Source organism: Alligator mississippiensis, chromosome 15 (assembly GCF_030867095.1).
Source record: "Alligator mississippiensis isolate rAllMis1 chromosome 15, rAllMis1, whole genome shotgun sequence".
Classification (NCBI taxonomy): Eukaryota; Metazoa; Chordata; order Crocodylia; family Alligatoridae; genus Alligator; species Alligator mississippiensis.
In genome coordinates this window covers 6777948-6800324 of record NC_081838.1, presented here as the reverse complement: position 1 = coordinate 6800324, position 22377 = coordinate 6777948, and the positions used below count along the sequence as shown (strand labels likewise).

General features: G+C 58.6%; 2 protein-coding genes across 7 annotated transcripts in view; both read right to left on the bottom strand.

Annotated features, from left to right (window-relative positions):
• Window positions 1–11: 11 nt before the first annotated feature.
• KCNH3 (potassium voltage-gated channel subfamily H member 3) lies at window positions 12–7332 on the bottom strand. The gene is made up of 14 exons (XM_059719348.1): window positions 7163–7332; window positions 5669–5902; window positions 5244–5378; window positions 5025–5155; window positions 4697–4955; window positions 4453–4610; window positions 4090–4297; window positions 3734–4015; window positions 3157–3356; window positions 2242–2491; window positions 1076–1541; window positions 857–954; window positions 684–751; window positions 12–606 (listed from the first exon to the last, which is right to left on the bottom strand). Exons 1-14 carry the CDS (start codon window positions 7236–7238, stop codon window positions 88–90), a joined length of 3084 nt encoding a protein of 1027 aa, XP_059575331.1. The 5' UTR covers window positions 7239–7332; the 3' UTR covers window positions 12–87.
• Window positions 7333–9441: 2109 nt separating this feature from the next.
• The window catches only part of SPATS2 (spermatogenesis associated serine rich 2), a 37751-nt gene continuing 24815 nt past the window's right edge, over window positions 9442–22377 (bottom strand). For 5 of the 6 annotated variants that reach the window (XM_059719288.1, XM_059719286.1, XM_059719287.1 and 2 more), the window contains 8 exons: window positions 21783–22041; window positions 21267–21479; window positions 19999–20134; window positions 14313–14371; window positions 12247–12356; window positions 11404–11506; window positions 11005–11225; window positions 9442–10451 (listed from right to left, as the gene is read on the bottom strand). In XM_059719288.1, the coding sequence (XP_059575271.1) occupies window positions 10122–10451; window positions 11005–11225; window positions 11404–11506; window positions 12247–12356; window positions 14313–14371; window positions 19999–20134; window positions 21267–21479; window positions 21783–22041 (1431 nt within the window). In that variant the 3' untranslated portion in view covers window positions 9442–10121. The remainder of the gene's footprint in view (window positions 10452–11004; window positions 11226–11403; window positions 11507–12246; window positions 12357–14312; window positions 14372–19998; window positions 20135–21266; window positions 21480–21782; window positions 22042–22377) is intronic. The other variant, XM_059719289.1, reaches the window with a different exon arrangement.

The following is a 22377-nucleotide window of genomic DNA, read 5'->3' as shown; positions in this document are numbered from 1 at the left end:
CAGGCTCCAAATGCAAGTTTTTAATTGAAAAATGAAGGGGCAGCCCTGCCCCGCCATGCTATGCCCCCTTCCTCCACCCGTCGCCCTTCACACACCTGTGCCTTCCTCACGGCACCAACCTGTACTGCCCCCGGCCAGGCCCTCACCCGCAGGGCCCTGGTACCCCAGCAGTGCCAGCTCCAGCCCATGCGGGTCCCAGGGCAGTGTTAGGGGTGCAGGACCCGACGTCTCCTCCAGTCTGGGGCTTTGGGGCTCACGGTCCTCGCAGGGGGCAGGCGCAGGGTGCAGGTTTTCATAGGCTTGGTCCTCAGCCTTGTGCTCTGAGCTCGTCCCCGCTGCCCAGAAGGTGCCAGCATGCGGCCAGGGCGAGCTGTGGGCAGCAGGGGGGGCCCAGCCCCAGGTTGCTGCGGGCAGAGAGGGGGCCGCGGTGCAGTCCAGGCCACGGCAGGGTGGCAGCTGGTGCGGGCAAAAGGTGGCAGCACCCATGTCTGTGCTCTGTGGGGCTGCACCGGGGCCAGGTGGTGCCCTCAGGATGAGCTGTACAGCCTGGCGCAGCGACTGGAGCCCCTGGCGCATCTGCACCACCTGCCCTGACAGCTCGGCCACCTGTGCGGGGGACGGGACGTGTGAGCCTCAGGGCAGCCTCGCGCCACCCTGGTGCAGCCCCCGGCCCCAGCTCTTACTGCCTGGCGCAATTTCTCCATGGTGCCAGCACTCAGTGTCTCCTGTGGGGGGGCCAACGGGCTGCTGTCTGTGGGGAGGGGGCAGCACAGGTTAGCCCCAGACCCCGCTTCCCACCGTGCGCTCCTGCCATCGAGCCCTGGGCAGGGAGCACCCAAGGCGGCCCCAAACTCACCTGTCCCAGGAGAGGGGCTGGTGCAGTCGGGCCCAACGTGGAAGTCAAACGTGGGCTTGTCGGAGCTGCAGGCGTCTTCCTCGATCCCATCCACCACCCTGCAGGGCAAAGTCCTCTCTCACCCTGAAGCACCCAGGAGTCGGGGCCCCCAAGCACCCGCCTTTCTCCACACGTGGAACCCAGGAGTCCGGGCCTGTCCCAATCCCCCTGCACCCCTACCTGGGGCTGAGGTCCGGGGGCCCGGTGCAGGACAGGCCGTGCAGCGGCAGGGCCTTAGGGCGCCGGGGCGGGGGGCGCGGGGCCCGGGGGGGGCTGGGGGGCTCGGCAGGGGGGTCCGGCTCTGCCTCCTCCAGTGTGGACAGTGGTGTGGGGTCCCCGCTCTGCGAGCTGGTGTCGGCCTGCGAGGGGGGCGAGGGGGTGCAGTCGGTGCCATCCCGTGCCCCCAGCCCCGGGGTGCCCCCCCTGCTCCTGCACACCTCGGGGCCGGCGCCCAGGTCGTAGCTGAGCTCGGCGCGCAGTGCGCGGCGGAAGGTGCGGGCGAAGTCAGGGTCGAGTGCCAGGCTGGCAGCCAGGCCGCGCAGTGCCAGGCACTGCAGGTCGCAGTAGGTCAGGCCCTTCACGTCAGCGTTGGCCTGGTGCACGCGGCCCCGTGCCGGCAGCGCGCAGCCCAGCAGGTCGCCCTTCCCTGCAGCCACAGGCATGTCACCAGGGGTTATGCCCCAGCCCCCAAGGATATCTGCCCCTCCCTCTCAGACCAACAGTCATGTCCCCTACCCCCCTCTCAGGAGCCCTCTCAAACATGCCCCCCAACCCTCCAGCCACCAGCCACGGACATCAGTTTCTGCCTTCCCCAATTCCCTGGGCCAGGCACTCTGCACCCCGCAAACACCCCTGGGACCTGCCCCCGCCAATGCTTATGCTCCCCTCCCCCAGCCAAGAGCCATGCACATCTGCCCCACATCCCCAGGGTTAGGGTCTCTCCCCCCCCCCCCCCAGTGTAATGCCTCCCAGGATCTCCCCCTCAACAATCAACCCCCCCCATGGCCCACACCTTGGTTCTGCCCCCCTAGTCGTGACCCCCCTGAAGTCCCTGCCCTGTTGTGTCATGTGCATGTATGCACGTGTGTACATGCATGTGCAACTGCATGTTTGCATGTGTGTGCACTCGTGTGCACACATGCAAATGTATGCTTGCATGTGTGTGTGTGTGTGTGCACATGCGTGTATGTGTTTGCAGCAAGCGTTACTATTATGCCCTCCCACCCCCAGGCCCAGGGGCACTATTAGGGTGCAGGGGCCCTATCAGGACAGTGGGGGGAGGTGGGGGGGTGTTCTGGGTCCCAGACGCCTGGGTCCCAGCCTGTCGTGGGGGCCCCGGGGCGCACCGAGGATGGCGAGCACGGTGCCGTCCCGCAGCACCTCCATGGAGCCGGTGCCCACGTAGTAAAGGGCCTGCAGGGCCTCGCCACGGCGCAGCAGGAACTCTCCGGGGGCGCAGAAGCAGGGGCGCAGCGCCAGTGCCAGTGCCCGCAGGCAGCCCCGGCTCGCAGTGCTGAAGGCCGGCAGCTGCAGCAGGTCGCGGTGCAGGTGCAGTGCGATGTCGGCACGCAGCTCCTCGGGCAGGCTCTGCAGCAGCTAAGGGCCGCGAGTGGGGGATTAACCCTGCCGGGCACCCTCTGCCCCTCCCCTGGGGCCCAGCACCCCTGCTCCAGGCTGGGGACCCCCCCCCCACCTCCCCTGTCCTGGTCCGGGGACCACCCCTTCTTGCCCAGCCTGGGGACCCCCCACACTGTACTACACTCCCCCCAGACCTTAGCTCCCCCTGCCCAGGTCTGCAAATCCCCCCACCAGTGTGCTACCCCCCCAGGGGTGAGGGAGAGAGGCTGGGGCAGGTGCCCTGCATATGCATGCAGTCACACACATGTACTCTCACACACACACACACACACACACACACACACACATATGCACCAGCCCATGAGTGCGTGCATGTGTGCATGTGTGCACACACATGGTGCACTCCCAAGTACATCACACACACTCACTCATGTCGAGACACCCACATGCCTGCACACAATAACACTCATGCTTGACAGGCACTCGCATGCACCAGCCCGTGCCCTTGCATGTATCTGTGCACAGCCCCTGCACAGGCACATGCCCACAAGCGCATGCACACACGCACGCACGCACACACAGGTGCACCCCCCAAGGACACACACACATGTAGGCACTCACAATCACATGTGCACACAAGGACACACGTGCTCCACAGGCCCTTGCACACACATGCGCCACACCTCGCGGGTGTCGATGCCGTTGCTGGCGGCCCAGGTGGTCTGGAAGAACTCGAGCATGCGCTGCCCTAGCGCCGGGGGCAGGCGGTGGATGCGGCTGTAGTCGCGCAGGTCGCGCATGCGGCTGTGGTACAGGAAGCGCCGTGCGTACATGCGCTGGATGATGGCCGTCACGTTGCCGAACACTACGGCGTGCATCAGCGCTGCGGGACCACCACCACTGTCAGCTGTGCCGGACACCTGGGACCCCCTTTCTGCCCGTGGCTTCCACCCAGGTGCGGCCAGGAGCCTGGAGGCCTGGGTTTGCCCCCGCCCCCTTCCACCAACAGAGCGGGGGCTGCCAGGTGGGGCTGGGAGCCTGGACACCTGGGTCCCAATCCCTGGTGCTGGTAGGGAATGGGGTCAGTTCTCCCCTCACCCCTTCCACCAACAGAGCGGAGGCTGGAGATTTAGGATGTTGCGGGGTTGGGAGCCTGGCCACCTGGGGCTGGATCGGGAGGGGTGCATTGTCTGGGAGCCCAGACGCTTGGGTCCTACCGCCAAGCCTTGCCCTGCTTGTTGCCCACCCGGCCCCCCTCACCCCCAATGAGCATGGTGCAGATGGAGAATATCTTCTCGGTGTCGGTGTTGGCCGAGACGTTGCCGAAGCCAACACTGGTCAGGCTGCTGAGCGCGAAGTAGAGCGAGGTGATGTAGGCGCTGCGCGGCGATGGCCCTCCCAGCAGTTCCCAACCACTGCTGTTGCCCCCACAGTCGGGTCTGGGGGAGGCCCAGGGCCCCGGGCCCGTGGGGGGAGCGCTGCAGTTCCTCTGCACCAGGTAATAAGGGGTCTCCAGGCGCCGTGCCAGCTCCTGCAGCCAACCTGCGGGGTCGGGGGCAAGGGTCAGGGCAACCACCGGGCAGGGACCCCCCAGCTGCACCCCTGGACTGGCGTACCGATCTCAGGCAGCTCCGAGGGGCTGCTCTCGATCTCCAGCTGCCCCAGGAAGAACCAGACACAGGCCACCCAGTGTGCCAGCAGCGCGAAGACGGTCATGAGCAGCGTGAGCACCACGGCGCTGTATTGTGAGTACCGGTCCAGGTTTGGCAGCAGCCGCAGCAGCCGCAGCAGCCGTACGGTCTTCAGCAGGTGGGCGCCAAAGTACTGCAGGGTGAAGGGCAGAGGGGAGTCTGGCCGGCCCTGCCCTGGCATCTACCCCACCCCAGAGCTGGTCCCGAGGCCTCCCCAGGGCCTGGGGCTGGATGCCTGGGGTCCCCCCTCCCTGCTGGCTTGGCCTGGCCCCTGGGGCTGGGACGCACCACGTTGACCTTGAAGGCGTAGAGCAGGTCGAAGGGCAGCGCGGCCACCAGGTCGAGCAGGAACCAGCTGGTGAGGTAGTGCAGGAAGATGGACCGCGGGTCGAACACCACCTGCCCCGACTTGCTGACGAAAGTGGTGCGGAAGTTCAGCACGATGTCTGCGGGGAGCGAGGGGTTAAAGCCCTGGGGTGGCAAGGGGCGAAGGGCATGGGCTTGGTCAAGCATGGCGGAGCCGGGGTCTCACCCAGGATGAAGAGGATCTCCACACAGAGGTCGCAGATGCTGGGGGGGGCACGGGCGGGCGGCGCAGAGCCAGGGGCCGCTGCGGCACCGGGGCCCACACACACGCTGTAGGGCACGGTCACGGCCACGTAGAGTGTGGCCAGCAGGATGACCCCGTCCCAGCCCGCCTTGAAGGAGCCGTAGTGCAGCAGGATGAAGGGCGCCGTGCGAATCGCGGCCACCTTGTACTCGGGCAGCGCCGGCTTGGCCCCGAACACGCCCTGGAGTCAGGGGTCGGAGGTCAGTGCCAGGCCGCACAGACCCCCCCCAATCCCCCAAGCTCCACGCACCTTGCTGAGCTTGTGCTTGCTCTTGCTCTGCTTCTGCAGGTGCCCCGAGAGGTGGTAGAGCACGGCGCGGCTCCGGCGCCGGTTGGCATTGAAGCCCTTGGCCCCGGCCCAGCTGTAGCGGCGCCGCCCGCCTGCGTGGAGACACGTGCCCATCACATGGTGCCTGGGCCCCGCCGGCATCACGTGCCACCTCAGCCCCTGTGGCGCGATGCTGCTTACCTCCTTCTTTCCGGGTCTCAGCGCCAGGCCGGCTCTTGGCCTCGGTGATGTCCTTGTGCGAGACCAGGAAGAGTGCCACCTCACCCTTCTCGTTCTTGATAGGCACCACGTCCAGCAGGCACCAGAAGGGCACACCTGTGTGTCGGGGGGGGAGATGCTCTGGGTGCCCCCCCCGTCACCAGGGTAAGGGGGTAGGACCCAGGTGTCATGGATTCCAGCCCCACCTGCTGCTCCAACCACTAGGCCTGTCTGCACTGTGGCCTACAGGCAAAGCCCAGGTGTCCTGGCCCCTGCAGGCCCACACCACTGGAGCCCGGGACTCTCCCAGCACTGGGAAGGAACCCAGGCGGGTCCCCCATGCAGCCCCCTTCGCCCCACGCAGAGACAGGACCCTCGTGTCCAGGACTGGCACAGGCAGCACTCACCGCCCTTGCGGTACAGCACGAGCTCGGCCTTGAGCTCGCGGCGCTCGTCCAGCGCGTGGCGGATCTGCCCCCGCACGAGCTCGCCTGTGTCGGGCCCGTAGAGGAAGGGGCAGGAGCAGCAGCGCTGCATCACCTCAGCGCGCGAGAAGCCCGTCAGGTCGCAGAAGCCATCAGAGCAGTAGACCACGGGCGAGGCGCCGCGCACCTGCGCGTTGCCCAGCACGAAGTTGCTGTCTGCAAGACACGTGGGCGTGGGCAGGGGGCTGCGTGGCCCCGGTGTGGCATGGGGACCCCCTGCCCCCCAACCTGGCTGCATTACAGTGTGTGCTGCATACATTTGCCATGCTTTTTCTATGCACTTTACATGCATATACATGTACTTGCATACACTTTGCATGTATTTGCATGTGATTCGCATGCTTTGCACACATCCTGCACATCCTACCTGTATTTGCATGAATTTTGCCTGCACGGTGCACAGCTTGCATATCTTAGTGCATTTGCATGCGTTTTGCGTGCCCGCTACATGTATCTGTTGCACAGGTATTGCATGTATTTGCATGTGGTGTGCATGTACTCTGCATGTATGTGTGTTTTGCACGGGTCTTGCATGTATTTGCATGCGGTGTGTGTACTCTGCATATATCTGTGTGTTTTGCAGGAGTTTTGCAAGTGTGTGCGTGTGTATGCACGTACTTCGCAGGCGGTTGCATGCATCTAGCATGCTTTAGTACCTTTGCATGTATTTGGCATGTATGCTGCATTAGCTGACTGTATTTGGCATGCACTTTGCGTCTATCTGGCTATTTTTGCATGCATTTGCGAGCACGTGCATGCATTTTGCAGGCCCCTTGCATGCAGATACATGCAGTTTTGCGTGTGGGTGCCAGCATGTTTCAGCACATGTGCACGTATTTTGCATGTCCTTCGCATGCATTTGTATACGGGCCGCTCCGGGTGCGGTGGGGGCAGAGGCCCGACGCCCCCCGCCCGCAGGCCGGGCGCTGTCCGCGGTGCTGAAGGCGGCGGGGGGCGCGGACCGCGTGTCAGGCCGGGCAGCCCCCTGCCAGGCGGTGACGGCTCCGCGGGGGCCGCCCGCGCTAATTGCGGGCTAATTGCAGTTGCGGTGACAGGCGCTAGCGCGGGCCGCCCCCCCGCGCTGTCACTCCCGCCGCCGCCGCCGCCGGGTATTTATAACCCAGGCCACGGGTGGGATGCCGGGGGTTGGTGCCCATTTTACAGACGGGGAAACTGAGGCCGAGCCCGGCAGGCGGGGCCCACGTCCCGCTGCTCCCCGGGAGCAGGTGTGTGCGGGGCGGAGCTATTTATATCCGCGGGGACGTGTCCCGCGCCCACGGGCGACGCTGGCAGGGAGCTCCGGGCGGGGCGGGGGGGGTGCGTGGGTGCCCACCCCGGAGCGGCTCTATGTATAGAGCCCCCCCCCGCCCCGGCCCGGCCCGGCCCACGCGCGGGGTCACGGCCGCGGGCACTCACGCGTGCCATCGAAGCGCGCGGCGATGGTGTCCAGGAAGGTGTTCTGCGGGGCCAGGAGGCCTCTCATCGCGGGCATCTCAGGGCCGGCAGCCGCCCCGCGCCGCCATCCTCCGCCGGGGCCCCGCGCCCGCGCCCGCTCCCGCTCCCGTCGCGGGCCGCCCCGGGACGCCTGCGGGGAGCGCCCGCCGCTCAGCGCCCGCCCCGCGCGGGACCCCGACCCGCACCCCGCCCGGGAGGGGAGGGGAGGGGAGGGCAGCTCGGCCGCCCCCGCCTCGCCGCAACCGCCCCCTACCCCGCACCCTTGCCTTGCTCCCCGCGCCCGGCCCCGGCCGCCCCCCGCCTTGCACCCCGCGTCCCATCCCGTCCCGCACCCTCGCCTTGCACCCCCCCCCGCCTTGCCCCGCACTTACCCCGCGCGGCCCCGCGCCCGGCCGGCATGCCCATGCGGCGTCCCGCACTCCCGTGGCCGCGGGGAGCCGGCGCCGCCCGCCTCCCGCAGCATCCTCCGCGGGGGGTTGCCATGGAGACTGCGGGACACGCCCTTAAAGGGCCAGGCCCGCGCGGAGCGGGTCCCTTGGCCCCCCCCGTCGCCTAGGAGACGGTTTGGGACAAGTGGCGCCCGGGGACCGGGAGGCGGCGGAGCCGGTGCTCGGCGCTGTACGGGGGGGGGGGGGGGGCTGGGATCCGAAGGGGTTAAACGGCGGGGGTGGGGAGGGGACCTGGGCGTCCGAGGCTTGAACTCGGGGCTGCGGCACCCTCCGACGGCAGCAGGGATGGGGGGAGGGAGGGGAGCCTAGGTGTCCCCTTGGCGCAGCCCCCGCAGGGGTGGCTGGGGACACCTGCCCTCTCCCCAAGACACTTGGCTTCCCTTCACTTCCACGCGGGCCTGGCTCTGGACCCAACCTGGGGGCTCAGCCTCAGTTTCCCACTCTTTAAAATGGGTCCAACAGTACCCACCTCCCCAAGCCGCAGGAATGGGGGCTGCAAGCACAGGCTCCCTTTTCCCCTCCCACAAAGCAGAGATACGCTGCTGTGCACATGACAAGTGGGGGGGGGGAGGGGGCTGCTAAAAGCCCCCCCGTGGCTTCCAGAGTGACCTCGCTGGCCTGACGCCCCTACTGCAGTTTTGTGCCACAGAGGCAACTGGGAGAGGGGTGAAAAATAACTGCAAAAAGAAAAATAAATAAGATCTGCATTTAGAAGCCACGGATTTAGCAGCGCTGGGGGAGGGTGAAGAGGAGCGATCCCTGCTCTGCCAGCCTCCTGTCCTCGTTCAGTGCCCAGGGGCCCGCAGGCCTGGTGGGGGGCACATCGCTGCTCGCTTCTGCGGCCGGGGGGGGGGGGGGGGGGGGGTGGCATCATGTGCCTGGGTCAGCGAGGCTTGGACCGTCCCATTCTCTTCAGCAAAGAAAGGCAAATGCTTTGCAAAGAAAAAAAGCCAAAGAATCTGGGAGCTGTGCTGGTGCCAGCGTCAGAGAGGGAGGCTCAAAAGGACCTGCCCAAAACCCGGCAGGCCATCCCCGTGCTGCGCGGTGGATTGCTGCCCTGTGTGCTAGAGGGAAGCGCTGTCTGGCCCCCAATACATGCGTGGCCTGGAGGAGCCATGGATCTGTGCTGCTGAGGCGGCATCGATTCGAGGGAGAAGTAGGGGTGTAAACGCGGGTGGACGGGCAAGTTGCCTGGGGAGCAAGGCGCTACTGCGCAAAGCCGCAGCCAAGGTCGAGGGACTGGAGCACAAAACCCTGATTTTTCAGGCCCAAGGTTTCCTTTGCTCCAAAACAGAGGGACTTTCAGCTGCACTTACAGGGGTTGCCAGCCCCAGAGTCTATTTCCCGAGGACCATCTGGGATGCACTGTGGAATAATGCCTGACCTACGGTGCTGTTGCAGCACAGACCGAGGGAGCAGGGCTCAGAGTCACTGCTTCAAGCAGGGCAGAAGATGCAACAGCTCCTCCCCGCCCCGGTGAGTTCTCCAGTTGGAAAGCAGCAGGGTCCTGGCCCTAATAACTGGGTGCCCAAGTAGCTTTCTCAGCCTTCGTTAAGCTCCAGGCACCTCGAGATGCTAATGAGTCTTAGCCATTGGCCTGCGCTGCACCGTGCCCCAGCTGCTGCCACGCTGGGGGGCTTCTAAAAACCAGGCAGCTCCAAAATCACCTCCACGTCCGCATCCGTGTGTCGTGGCGGATGGCGTGAGAACGAATGAGGTACCAGCTTGCGGTCTGTGCCACGCTCCGTCCTCCACTGCCAGCCGCCAGTAGTGAGGCATGGGCGAGGACGGTTCAACATGTACATCGTCTTTATTTGTACAACGATAAAGAACGACAGTAGCGCTTCGACTGGTCTCACCTAGGATTAGCTCTGCTAATTGGTATTGCTAGAAATTTAGTTTCAGGGCCAGGTGGGGCTGGGGGCAAAGAAGAGACCGCCCCAAACATAAAACCAGGGAACACCTATGTTTAGACGTGAAAGCTTTCCAGTCTTTTGAAGACGTGGCTGCCCCAGTTCAGAAGCGAGGGGCTCGGAAGAGCAGCTCCCCACAGCCCTCTCTGGTCTGCCCGGCCCGCCTGGGTTGCACAGCAGCTGTCTTCATTGCCAGCACGAGCAGTCTGCTGCTCTAAGGATGACCTGGCCAGCACAGCGCAGACCGGAAGCCCTGGGACTGGCTTGTAGGACTCTGGGAGGTGGGTTTTTGGCTAAGAGGTGGGCTGGCCCAGAAGGGAGAGAACCCACCTGGGTTGGGGATGCCTGGCAGATGTAGCAGCATCAGGGCTTTTCCCAACGGGCGCAGGGGAGACATGTTACGTAGCTTCCACGAGGAAGAGAAGAAAGGAGGCAAAGGGAGAAGGAAGAAAAGTGGCACAAAATTGAGAAGTGTAAACTTTCCTTCGTTAACATCTAGCTACTTCCCTACAGTCCTGCTACGGAGCCGAGCTCCTGGGGGAGGCAGCGCAGGCGCCCTCAGGAACCCGCCCCCTCGGGCTGGCTGGACCGTGGCTTGCGCTGGGGGAGCCCCTTGGCCTCAGTGCTGGGCGGGCAGGACCGCAGCTGGGCCGGGGGTACGGGCTGCCGCGGCTCTGAGGGGGTCGTGCTGTTGGCTCCTGTGGAATGAGTCTGGCTGAGATCGCTCGTGCTCCCCGGAGGTCGGGATGGGGGATTCTGGTACCTGGCGCTGGACTGATACCCGGGCCCGCTCCGGGGCCGGTTTGCATGGTCGTATCGGCCGGGGTTGGAGGGGCCACTGTGGCGCTGGCCTTGGGGCCTGTAGCCTTGTCCTGGTCTCCTGTTTCCCTGGAATGGAAAGAAGGGCTGGTGAGCAATGCTGGCGAGCCAGCTCTGGGGGACTGGGAGCCTGTGCCAGCACCTGCTGGCATGGTCTCGTAGAGAGGTGGCTGTCACACACCCTCCTTTGGGAGGGGCTGGCACTGGCTCTCATGGGCCCCTGACAATCAGACACTGCACCACAGATCCTCCAACCACGCAGCAGGCTTTGCTTGGTAACTGCTTCTATTGGGCCGGGTTGTCAGACAAGCCTGGGCACAGAGCACCTTTCTCAGGCTTGGGTCGGCAGTCAGCGCTCTGTACCCACCAGTACGGTTTAACCGTGACGTGAGTGCAAGCAATCAAGGATCCTTCCAGCCCCTTTCTGGGGGCCTCAGTCACTGTTGTGCCCTCTTGCCTTGTCACCAGGGTGCAGCTTTTCATGGCACTGTGCTGGGACAGACTCCAGCAGGACTGAATAATACAGGGCACAAAACTCAGAATAATACAACAGAGCTAGGAAACCTCCCCGAGAGGGACACGAACACCTCTGCTGCAAAATGGCAGGGAAGCAGCCACTTACCTCTCGCTGAGGCTGGTATGGACGGCTGCTGGAGTTCACTACGGCTGCAGGTGCATCCATGGAGGGTGGGGGCTTCTTGCTCACGGTCGTAAGGCTTGGAGCAGAGGCAGAGGCACACTCAGGGGTGGAGGGAGCGGAGGCTTCACTCGGGCTGCTCAAGGACATGGATGCGACAGAGCTGCACCGGGAGCGGGTCGAGTAACTGTTCTTTGGGTGAGAGACTGAAAACAGGAGACAAACAGGTCATGGATAATTCAGCACCCCTAACCCTCTCCCTTGAACACCCATGCTGCCACCTATAGACCGTATGGTATGGGGACCTATCTGGAGGCTTCTCCAGTGCGACAGCAAACAGTGCCCAGTCCCCCCGCAGCCCCTGTGCCCCTTGCACCGCCTCACCTTGGCCAAACGAGCCGATGCTCTTCTTGAGCGTGTCTAAGTCGCAGGTGAACCGCGCCACCCGCCCCAGGTCTTCATCGTACTTGCGCTCACTAACAAAGTGCTGAAACAAGAGGGAGCACCTACATGTTAGTGCTAGGCCCAAGTGAAACGCACTGTGCAAGAGGGAAAACAGGGCTCCAGGCTGGAACAAGCCCTTGGGCCCAGGCCCAGCACAGTTAAGAGGACTGCTAGCAGTGTGGGGCCTCGCACGCTGCTTGCTCACATGCATATGTATGCTAGTAAAGCATGTCTCCGTCTCCCAGCACGTCACTCACTCAGTCAGGCTCCACAACTCTCCTGTGGATGCTGTCAGCAAACAGGAAAAAACTGGGTTTAGGAGCCAACAAACACAGGGAGAAACTGGGCACAGGACTGATTTCAGACGGGATTTTAAAAGACCCCTTCGATGGCTCGGTGCTGACCTCTCGTGGTGGAGGAAATGTGGGCGAATGCCAAGTTTTAAGAAACGTGAAAGCAGAGGGCTCTAGTGGGTCAGAGCCTCGGTGGAAGGAAGTCACAAGAGGGTGGGGGCAGCAGGACACTGCCCGACAGACCAGGGCAGACTATGCCCTGCGTGCTAGAAGGCTGAACTGTGCCAACGGCAGCTTGGCAAACCAGACATCACAAAGGAGATGCAGGACAAAGTGTGCCATAGCTCGCAGCACCATCGTGGCCAGCAGACACGCGGCACTAGAAAGGAGTCTGCTTCCCTCTCCCTGGGGGTTGCACTGAGCACGTTCCCCTGTCACAGGCGAGCGCGGCCAGACAGGCCATGTAACACTGAGGAAGAGAGGAGCTCACCTTAATGTCAGCTCTGAGCTCGACCAGCTGCTCCTCTGACATCCGCACGGCCACATCCGTCATCTTCTTTAAAGCCTCTGCTTTCTTTTGTCGGCTGACCAGGATTTCCACTGCAAAGGAGACCATGAGCTTATGAAGTACTCTCGATGGGGAAGGAGGAATCCATCCACTGAGAGTCTAATTCCTCCAGTTCTGCCACAAGACAGCCCAGGGGGAAAAGGGGTGACCAGGCACCAAAGTGCAGAGCAAAAGGACTGGCTCACAGGGCTCTGCCTCCCTCTCTCCAGCTGCAGGGACTTGCAGATGCACACACAGTCTCTATATGTGCACACTCCTCCGAACCAAATCAAACACCTCTCGGTCTGGGCAGAACACTCCCATCTGGTAGAATTTGGGCACCCCCAACTTCATCTAGGGACTCCAGGTTTATGAGCTGCATTGAGGACTTAGTATTTTGGGGGTTGTTTCTCTTCTCTACCAGGCTCTTGGGATACCATGCGGGGTACCACACAGATAAAGGCACGAACTGCAGCACTGAGCTGGATGCTGAGTGGCTGTGGAAGTGGATTGCGACAGGAGCTAGGCAGTTTAAACCTCAACTTTGGCTGCGGGGACAGAGGGAACTGCTGGGCTTGAAGAGGCTGGGAAGGAAGATACCAATCAGAACTGGACATCGCCCTGTCCCGCAAGGCTCCCCTTGCAGAGAAGAGCACCCAAGGAAAGCTGCACACTCAGTGCCTGGCAGTTTCGCCTCACCCCAGCTTTCACCTTGTGGAACCTCTGCTTGAAGAAAGGAGTGGTCCAAATGCAAGGTGCATGCACAGCTGGAGATGAGTCTCCCATGTGCAGCTGCCCCGTCTCCTACTGACCCATGGACTGCTGAAATCTAATGTCTTTCGTTCCTCATTGTACAGTGCCAAGTACCACGGGGTCCCAATCTGTGAAGTGGAGACTCCTGGGCCCACAGCATCACCATCAAGTTGTGCCCTGTGAGTTATCTACACTGCCCAGGGCATACTTGTGAGACCTGAGGAGCTGCCCTGGTTAACGAGGCTACTGGAAAGCAATTAGAAACTAGCTGCCCCGTTTTCCTGAAAGGCAGAGTGCGTGTTTCGGTGGTGCCAGCACGTCTCTACCCAAACACAGGATAAAATAGGCAAACAGTCTGCTCCCTCCAACCTGATTCCTTCCTGTTCAGCCCAGACAGTTTCAGCTGACTGGCAGGTGCTAAACTGATTTTCAGTACAACTCCAGGCAAAAACAGAGGACATCCAAGTGGAATTTATGCTCTCCGCTTCAGCCTACGCGTTTGCTGTCGTCGGGGCCCTTTTCCTAACCCTGCAGAATTAGCACACTGCAGGGAAAACAATGATCTGGAGAAGCTCTAATACCTACCCACCAGCTAGATACTGTCATGTAGGAAACGTCTCCGCGTTTCAATTGACTACCCAGTTCTATCAGCTAAATCAGGTGAAGTCTTGGCGGCACGAGAAGATTCACCCAGTCTTAAAACCGCCCTGAATAAATTACGCTTCAATACAAAAAGAAGGGTTGTAAATAAGGGCTATCATCTGGCTAAAAGTCACGTTTAAAAAGAAGTTTCCTTAGCTTCAGGACACCCCAGATTTTAACCACCAAAAACCTGCTGCTCACCACTTACTGTGCTAATTTCTTTTAGCTCAGAGAGCTAATAAAAAGGGGCTAGCAGACTGCCTCCTGTCCTTCGCCTGCACTTACACAGAAGCACGGACTGCAGCCACAACAGAGGGATGGCTACTTCTGTCAGAGAAACCTTCCACTGGAACTGGACAAATCTGGTAAAACAGTAAAGGCATAAAACTAATAGGGGGAAGCTATGGTGTGTGTCCCATCTAAATGCCGTCGTAACCTGCAGAACAAAGCTGCCCTCTCGAACGGGCCCTGCCGTGTGCCTGTGTTGTGTTTGTTCACCAGAGAAGGGTATATCTCAGAAGGCGAACTGCCCATTCTGCTCCCACAGGAGTGCGTCAGACATCAACAGCTTTTGAGACCAGGCTTTTTTTAAACTGAAAAAATCTGTGTCTTACTTGCTTCTGCCTTGACTTTGTCCATTTCGGCTAGTAACGCCACCTCCCGATCCATCAGGCTAGGGAAAGAGGACAGAAAAAACACAGTCAAGGAAGTCAAATTGATCTTTGTGCAGACCAATACGCCAGAAGTAAAAGTAAGTTAGCGAACAGCATGGGGAACAAGTAAACCAGGCAGCCACGACACTGCTCCCAACACAGGCCCTGCCATCAGCAGTGTGTCGGTGTCAGCCAGGAACAGGCCGACAGATGGCAGCAGCAGGCCAGCCGACACGGACGCCCAGCTCTCCCGGCACTCCCATTTGGGAAGGTGGGTGGCTTTGTGTAAATCTTCCACTCCCCAAACCCAGCGATGTGGGCCCTAGTGTAAATCGCTGCACTGGTTTTCTGAGCAGCCAGCTACGCGTGTGGTCGCAGTGGCCACGACATGTCATAAGCACAGGGTCACCACGTCCGGGACTGGAGAGGAGCACGCGGTGCCCTGGGTAAAGTGCAATCACAGAAGCGTGACATGAGGATGGACACTGCCGAGCCACCAAGCAGGACTGCTGCTCACAAACAAGGTAGAGGTTGAGCTATCTGCTCTGGTCCCAGGAGGCAGAATCCAGAGGTCTTGCAGGCACCGGTCCCTCATCTGCTGGGAGCAGCTACACTCCAGTTACTGAATAACAGACCGGGCTAATGACCGCTGGGCTTGCTGGGGCCACCCGGTTTTATGGCTTTGATGGCAGCAGTAAAAAGTCTTGCTCTCCTGAGCTGTTTTTGCTCCTGCTCTCCCCCACACGGATGCACAAGGTGAGGTGAAGTCAGCTGCTTCGTTATGAAACATTAACACTAAAAAAAGCCAATTCCTTCTGCTCTCGGCCTGACCCTGCTACAAAACTTGAAAAAAAAAAAAAAAGGCATTCGCGAAACTGCTGAGAAGGAACCCGAGTGGCCTTTCCTGTGGCAGGAAAGCTTTAGAAAATCCCCACAAGGCCCCGGAGCCAGCAGCTGGCTATGATCTGATCGCACTTTAGATGCACACTTCATTCTCTGCAATGGCTTGGATCAGAGGCTGGAGTAGGGTGGGGGGTTATTCCTCCACTCACGAAGGCTGAATGCTGAAGTTTCCCCTGGTTTCTCGGTCCCTGATGGGGTTCCCAGCTCAGGATTCACACACACACAACATTTCAGAGGTCAACGGGTAAGGCCCCGCTCTTGCTTAACCTGCCCACCCACATCCAAGCCCAGGGAGCAAGGCCTCAGCCTTCCTCTTTGGCTCCAGGAACTTTCAGCCAAGCAGGGACCAAAGGCCCACAAGAAGCTCCTCCATTTCCCTACAATCTCTCCTGGGCCTCAAGAGCATGTCTGTTGTCTCTTTTGGAGCAGCCGAAGCCCAGTGCGGCTCAGTCCAGCCAATCCAGGCAACAGCCAGTCCTTGAGCATGAGCAGCAGATGACGGGGAGCTCCCTGTCCCTGCACCTCGACTGGAGAGGGCCACGTGGAGTTAATCGGGCTCGTGAAGAAGACAGAGGGGAGGTCAACTGCACCCGCTGAAAACGTGGCCTGCTGACCTGCTCTCTCCACAGGCGCGTGGCTAAGACTGAAGCAGGATTTAACCAGTTCTGCACCAATCAGGCCTTTGGGTTTGTGCTTCCATTTATCCAGGAGACAGGGACAGCCTCTGAGCCTGGCACAAGGGGCCCCCGTCCAGGGCAGGGCTCTAGACGTGGCCATAATGCACATACAGAGGACACGGGAGCGCGAAAAGTGCACACACAAAGTGACACCTTGCCCTGCTTCCAGTCTTCAAGCGCGCTAAATCCGGTTCCCACAGGCCTTGCCAGGGGACAGAGCAGCACACCCTAGAGCCGTCTCTCCCCTCCAAAGCGCACCTTCTCCAGGTCTGGACTTCAGTTCTGCTGAGAACTGGGCTCACCTCTCTGCTTGTGCTGTCCCTCACGGGGAGCACGTCGGCTGTACACTGGGATGCCAACTCCTCTTTCCTCAAGTATAGCAGTAGCTTGCTCTTGTAGGGAGCCCTTGGAGCGCTCCAGGGGACCTGCGCTGCGCTACACCCCACTCAAGTCCCGTCTGGATACACACACTCCCCACCCTACAAAGGTTAATGCCCAGCTTCTATCAGCCACTTCTGGCTTTGCTGCCTGGATGTGTCTATGGGTTGACAGGTGAATCCAACAGCCCTCCAACAACTCGCTCCAATTAAGGCCGGGTTTTGTTTGCACTTGAGTCCACCCCCAAGGCTCAGCCGGGACCTTTCACCCAATGTCACAGCTCAGCTGACCAGGAGCACAGGGCAAGTGGTTTTGCTTGAGGTTCGCGCAGCAACAAGTGACTTGGTGTGGACCTGAGCGAGACTGCCCAGCTTCCTGCTATGCAGATGGATTCCTGGGGTCAGTCCATTCAGCAATGCATCCATGTTTGTCCATCTCAAAGACAAGTCTGCATGGCGGGGTGGAGAGGAGATCCCAGGTTCTCAGCTGACATGGAGTCCGCACCTGGACAAGGTGCGCCTCGGAGGGGAAGGACAGCTGCAGCTGGGCCCTACACAACTGCAGGGGAGATGGCCAAGGACAAGCTCATGCGTTGCGGATCTACCCATCAGACACGGTGCCTTCCACTGCAGCCCGGCCCTGTCAGTGGTGCCAGCAAGATACTGTCCATTAGCGCAACGAAGCAGGCAGCTGCTGCACTCACGCATGCGCTAGAGGGTTTGGGGGTCAGTTTTTCTTGACACTGGGATACAACGGCCTCTGCAAGATTGACTGTAATTGGAGAGCACCGAAGCACGCCTGGCAGGTCTGCGGTAAGAGCACGAAGGCACGTGACTGCCGAGAGATCCGACGTGGGACACCTCAACCTCACGTTTACCTCTGCATCCCAGCTGCCAACGCCGCCTCCCACCCGGAGGAGCAGGTGCAGCAGCTGCAGCTCTGTGAAGGCAGCCGAGATGAGGATGTCTGCTATTCCAAGACAGGAAGGGCGACAAGAAGAGTCTGTGAGGACGCGGTCTCAAACCCAGCGGTGCAGCCCACTTCACAGCCATCATCTCGCCTAGGCAGAGCAGAGCGAGAAGTCTCCTGAACGGCAGGATGATCAAGTGCAGCAACCGCAGCTGAAGAGGAAGGATGCCTCAAACCCTTTTCAGGCCCAGCTGGTCCAGGCAACTGGCTTAGCCGAGAGCTTCTAGGCCCCCAGATCAGAGAACAGCTACTGCTTCACGAAGCCTGGCTACAAACAGAGCTGGGTGCCTCACGTTTGGTGCTAACAAGCGCACAGTGGGGACCGTGTACACGCACTCAGGAAACAGTCAGTCAATCTAACAGCAGACGTCTGAGCGTGGCTCCAATTTCTACGGCACCACCAGCTGCTTGGGATTCTTTTTGGAAGGTGGAGGAAGTTTGTTGACTGCAGAGACTGCCGCCTCTCTCAAAGCCTGCATGCCAATACGCTCACACGCACATCCTCACAGTCCAAACTGCCCGAAGCGTTCCCACCCTTTAGCTCGCTGCCTTGGGAAAAAGAAGACTGTTTAAACCAGTTCTTCTTTTCGTAGGGAGCCACCCGGAGAGCGGGGTCAGTGCAAGGCATTAACTGCAAGATCCTGTGCTAACAGGAGCTAAAAGATGCCAATTGTTCTTCGAAGCATGGAGTGGGAAGGGAAGATTTGCTCCCCAGCTGCGTCACTTGCAGGAAAGGGCAAGTAATCTTTTCTCCTGGAGTTAAATTGACCCAGCTGCAGCAGCGTCACTGCTTATCAGCCACCCAGCAGGGTGCTGTTCACTTGGCATTTATTGAAGGAGGTTCCCACTGGCTGCCTTCCAGACATGCATTCAAGGGCCCTGCCTCACGGACCTGCAGTTCCTGGTTCACGCTGGTTCTGACTTGGCAATCAAGAGCACAGAGAGGCTTATCAGAGCGAGGCTGCCGAACTGGACTTGAATCTTTACCCTTTCCAAACAGGACGCCAGTGTTTTGTGGATGATAACGTAAGGCAAAGAGCAAGGAATTATGATACAGAAACAGGCACTTCCGCCAAAAGACACGGCTTTCCATTCTAATGAGAGGGTTTTCAGGGCTTCCATCTATACAGAAAGGCAGACAATAAAGCCACTGCCATAAACAGATCACAGCAATAATTAAAATGACTTCTACTGCCCGTAGACAAAATCCATTGACAGAAGCGGTTCATAAATAATAAATATTAATTTAAATCCATTAAGAACATTTGTGTGAACAAAGGTTATAAATATCTTAGCTACAGACTGAAAAAATCCAATGAAACTATTGAAGAGAGGAAATTCCATGCTCACGATATTTTTCAACACCTCAGACAGCAGGAAGCACAGAGAGGCAGGTTCAGTCAAACACTCATGACACTGGGGGACCCCCAGACATCTCTGGGCATCCTCCAGACACCCAAATCCAGGGATCCCCATACATTTTTGCTGCTCCTGAGCCCTCCACACCTGAAAAGTGGCTCCACTGCCCCATGCTTTGCCTCTGCAGGATCAGGGCCACTGGTCAGTGATCCTGTATGCACACGCTCACTTCAGCCATCACAAGCAGCTCCATCAAAATCAATGCAGCGTCTCACAGCAGCAGAGTTAAGCGTGTGCATAAGTACTTGCAGGCTAGAGGCTACAGTGATCATGTACTCTGGCAGCATTTTAACCACGTTACAACTGTCTGCACATCGCTGCAACGCTCCCCCTGCTCAAAGGCCAGACGCTGTCACCAGGCGGAGAGAGACAGGTTTTAACATAGATTTGCGAATCTGCCAAATTATCTCCTCTCAGCCTTTACCACGAGAGCGATCTTAATTGCCTGTCAAACGCTACCTGCTCCCAGCAAGTAGAACACGGTGCAGTTTCTAATTAAATGTTTCTTCACCAGCACTGTCCACATTTGGGACGACTGGGTGGGATGGCTCAACAGCATATGCAGCTCAGACAGCTAACAGGTCCGGTGCTGTGAATTAAGAGGGTTGTCACATTGAAGTCCTCAGAAAACAGAGATGGTACCATGCACAGCGGGTCTGGGATGACCCAGCCTAGTTAGGACTGTAGATGATCTTTTAACATGCGTTTTATGCCTTCTAACAGTGCTCCCCAGGCCCTCACATACTGTGCTTAACCTCAACCTCAACTTGTTGAGCTTGACCAGGTATTTTTCTTTTGAGGAACATGTGCCACTCAAGGCTTTCCTCACAATAACAAGTCGATGGCACTAGAGCCTTAGAGTGATGTATTTGGTCTGGAAATTTCCTTAGGTTATCAGTGTCTGAAGAGGGAGCCAGTGACAGGGAGATGAAATCTTGGCAGAACAGTGCGTGTCAGTCACAGTTACAACGGACACAACGAAGCCCTGTGCATCCGGGGGCCTTCCTGGGCACAGCGGTACAATGGCTCCGACATGGACGCTCCATAGGCTACAGCCCGGGGCAGTGGATACGCGAACGGAGAGAACTCAGATTCACGTAAACGCTGCAGATCCCAGCACCTCGAATTAGTGCTCCCTCCTTACAATAACAGACCTTGCAGACTCTGAAGTGCAATGACCGGGGCAAGGGAGAAACACAACTAAGAAACCCACAAACTTTACATTAAGCCTAGATCCCTATTCAGAGCTTGTCAATTTAAATGCCTAATGGGTGGGTCTCCCCTTGCATGACTTGACTTACCAACTCTGCAGCTCAGCAAAGGCATGCTTCATTTTTTTAATGGAGGCATCCATCTCCTCTTTAACCACCACCCGATACCGGGCCAGGGACACGGTGCAGCGCTGGAGATCCTTCACCGATTTTTCAATATTGGAACCTACCAAGAGACAAGAGAAACTGCAAACAGCCAGGGATCTCAGCCTGCAAAATCTCTGGGCTAACATGGGCAATAGAGATTTCCAAATCATTTCAGGACTAACACTGTTTGGCTTTAACCTCCAGGCTACCCCTTCCTACTGGAAAAGCACTGGCTGTGGCATGGACTGTCGAGGAGACCATTTGGGGAAGATTTTTTAGGCTTAGCAAAAATCTCCCCTCACACATGAAAGCAGAGATGTCGGTGGCTTTTCATGCACAGAAGAAATCAAATGTATGTCACATACACTGTCTGCTCCTTCGCTACGGGCTGAGGAATCTCACAGCAGTCCACCTGGAGGTATAGCACATCCAAACACTGAATCATGTGAAATGACTGCCCAGGTATGTGAAAGGTTTCAAGGCTTACTGGGGGAGGAGAAATCTTTTGGAAAATTAATCAAAGCCGTGCAAACAGCCATTTCCACTGAAAGAAGAAGAAGAAAACTCTGGCTGCTTCCTGCAGCAGTTAGTCTCTCCAACAGAGACAGTGCCTGTGCTGACTTACTACCCCTACCAATGAGCCCCTACCAAGCTAAATTAGCAGCTGCTCATTATGGTCCTGGATACAACAAGCAGGTGAACCACCCTCCCGTCAGGGTCTGGATGTTCTCATCTCAGTAAGCGAAGGATAATGACTATGCCTAAAACTGAGATCTCAGAGGTCCTTCTTGGGCACATATGCCAGCGAGAGGACACAAAGAAGGAAAAATAGCAAAGAGGTTGTCATTTCCTACAGCTGCTGTCTCTTCAGACAGCTCTGACTGAGGAAGAAGGCTCAAGGCTTTTGGATGGGCACTGGAGAGCAGGCTAGATGTATGCAGCATAACTGACTGCTGCTTCGTAGTTCCTATCACACAAATGAGTTTGCTGCTTCAGGCATTACATCTAAACTGCTGTCAAAACTCCAGCTGTGCAGAGAGAAGAGAAATGCACTCCAGATTACCAGCCAGAGAATAAAAAGGATGCTAGTTTACATCACAATCAACGTCCTATAAGCTTCTCAATCTACTAGGAACCAAAAGTGAACTACAAGACCCTGTGGTGTCAAACCACTGAGAAACTAAAGCATGTACAGGTTCTCAAGGCCTTACCTAGCTTCCTGTTTGCAGGAGAAACAGGAACCTCTTCCAGCACTACTAGAGACAAGGAAGCAGAAGACTGGTTGCTCGTCGTGGACCTGAACAGAGACTTGCTGGTGTTCCTCTGCTCGGGCTGTGACCTGAGAGACGCAGGGTTCTGGGGAGAATGCATGACGGAGGACTTGGTCTCAAGGTCTGCTAGGCCATTCTGGAGCTGAGATGCTGCTGTGGAAAAGCAGGGGAGTTCAAGGGAACAAATGAACAGGGGGGCAGAAAAAGGAAGCACTGAAAGTACTCCAGCCCCGACTGCCCCCTCACCGTCACGTTAACGAGCAGGACATTAGCCTCCCTAGGATAATATGAAGAAGCAAAGAGAGCGTTACATATTCCGAGAGTTTCTGTCGAAACAAACCAGGATTCACAACTGGCCCAAAGAAAGGCAGCAGGAGGAGACAGGCCAGAGCCGCCACACCGCTCCTGCAACCCCCTTCCTTGCCCCACCTGCCGCAGCACCGTGCCGGGACTAACCTGTTCCATTGGGCCCGTGAGGTGCAGCGGATTCGCAATCCTCTAACTCTCGTGCATCTATTGAAAGGGTATCCAAGCCTTCGCTGAGCGAGTCCACAGACTCCGTGTCATTGGCTGAACCGTTGACGTGGTAACCGTTAATCCCGCCTTTCTCCGAGCTCGCCGACTGCTCCTCTTCCGTGGATGCCAATTTACCAGGATCCAGGAGGCCAGGACTTGATTCAGCTGGAGGTTTGGGCTTGGTTTTCTTCTTTTTGTTCTAGGGATTAAATGCCCGTGTCACAGAGGCAAGGGCCAGCTTAGCTCCTGACAGGAAAGGTCCAGACCCTGCTTGACTGCCTGAGTCACTGAATTAAATGCTTTTCAGGCAGTCCCGGCGGCTGATCCTAGAAACCGCAGGATGGATTTATTCGACAATGAGAACTGATCTGCTGGCATTAACGAAGGGCAAATGCACCATCCTCTCCAACTGCGCATCAAGGAGACTAATGCCTCTGTTACCAGATTAAGCTGATACTTCAGGGCAGGCAAATGGCAGCAGCTTTTGGAACTGTCTTCTGGCCACTTCCCAGAGGTTAATTCTTGGGTGACGGTG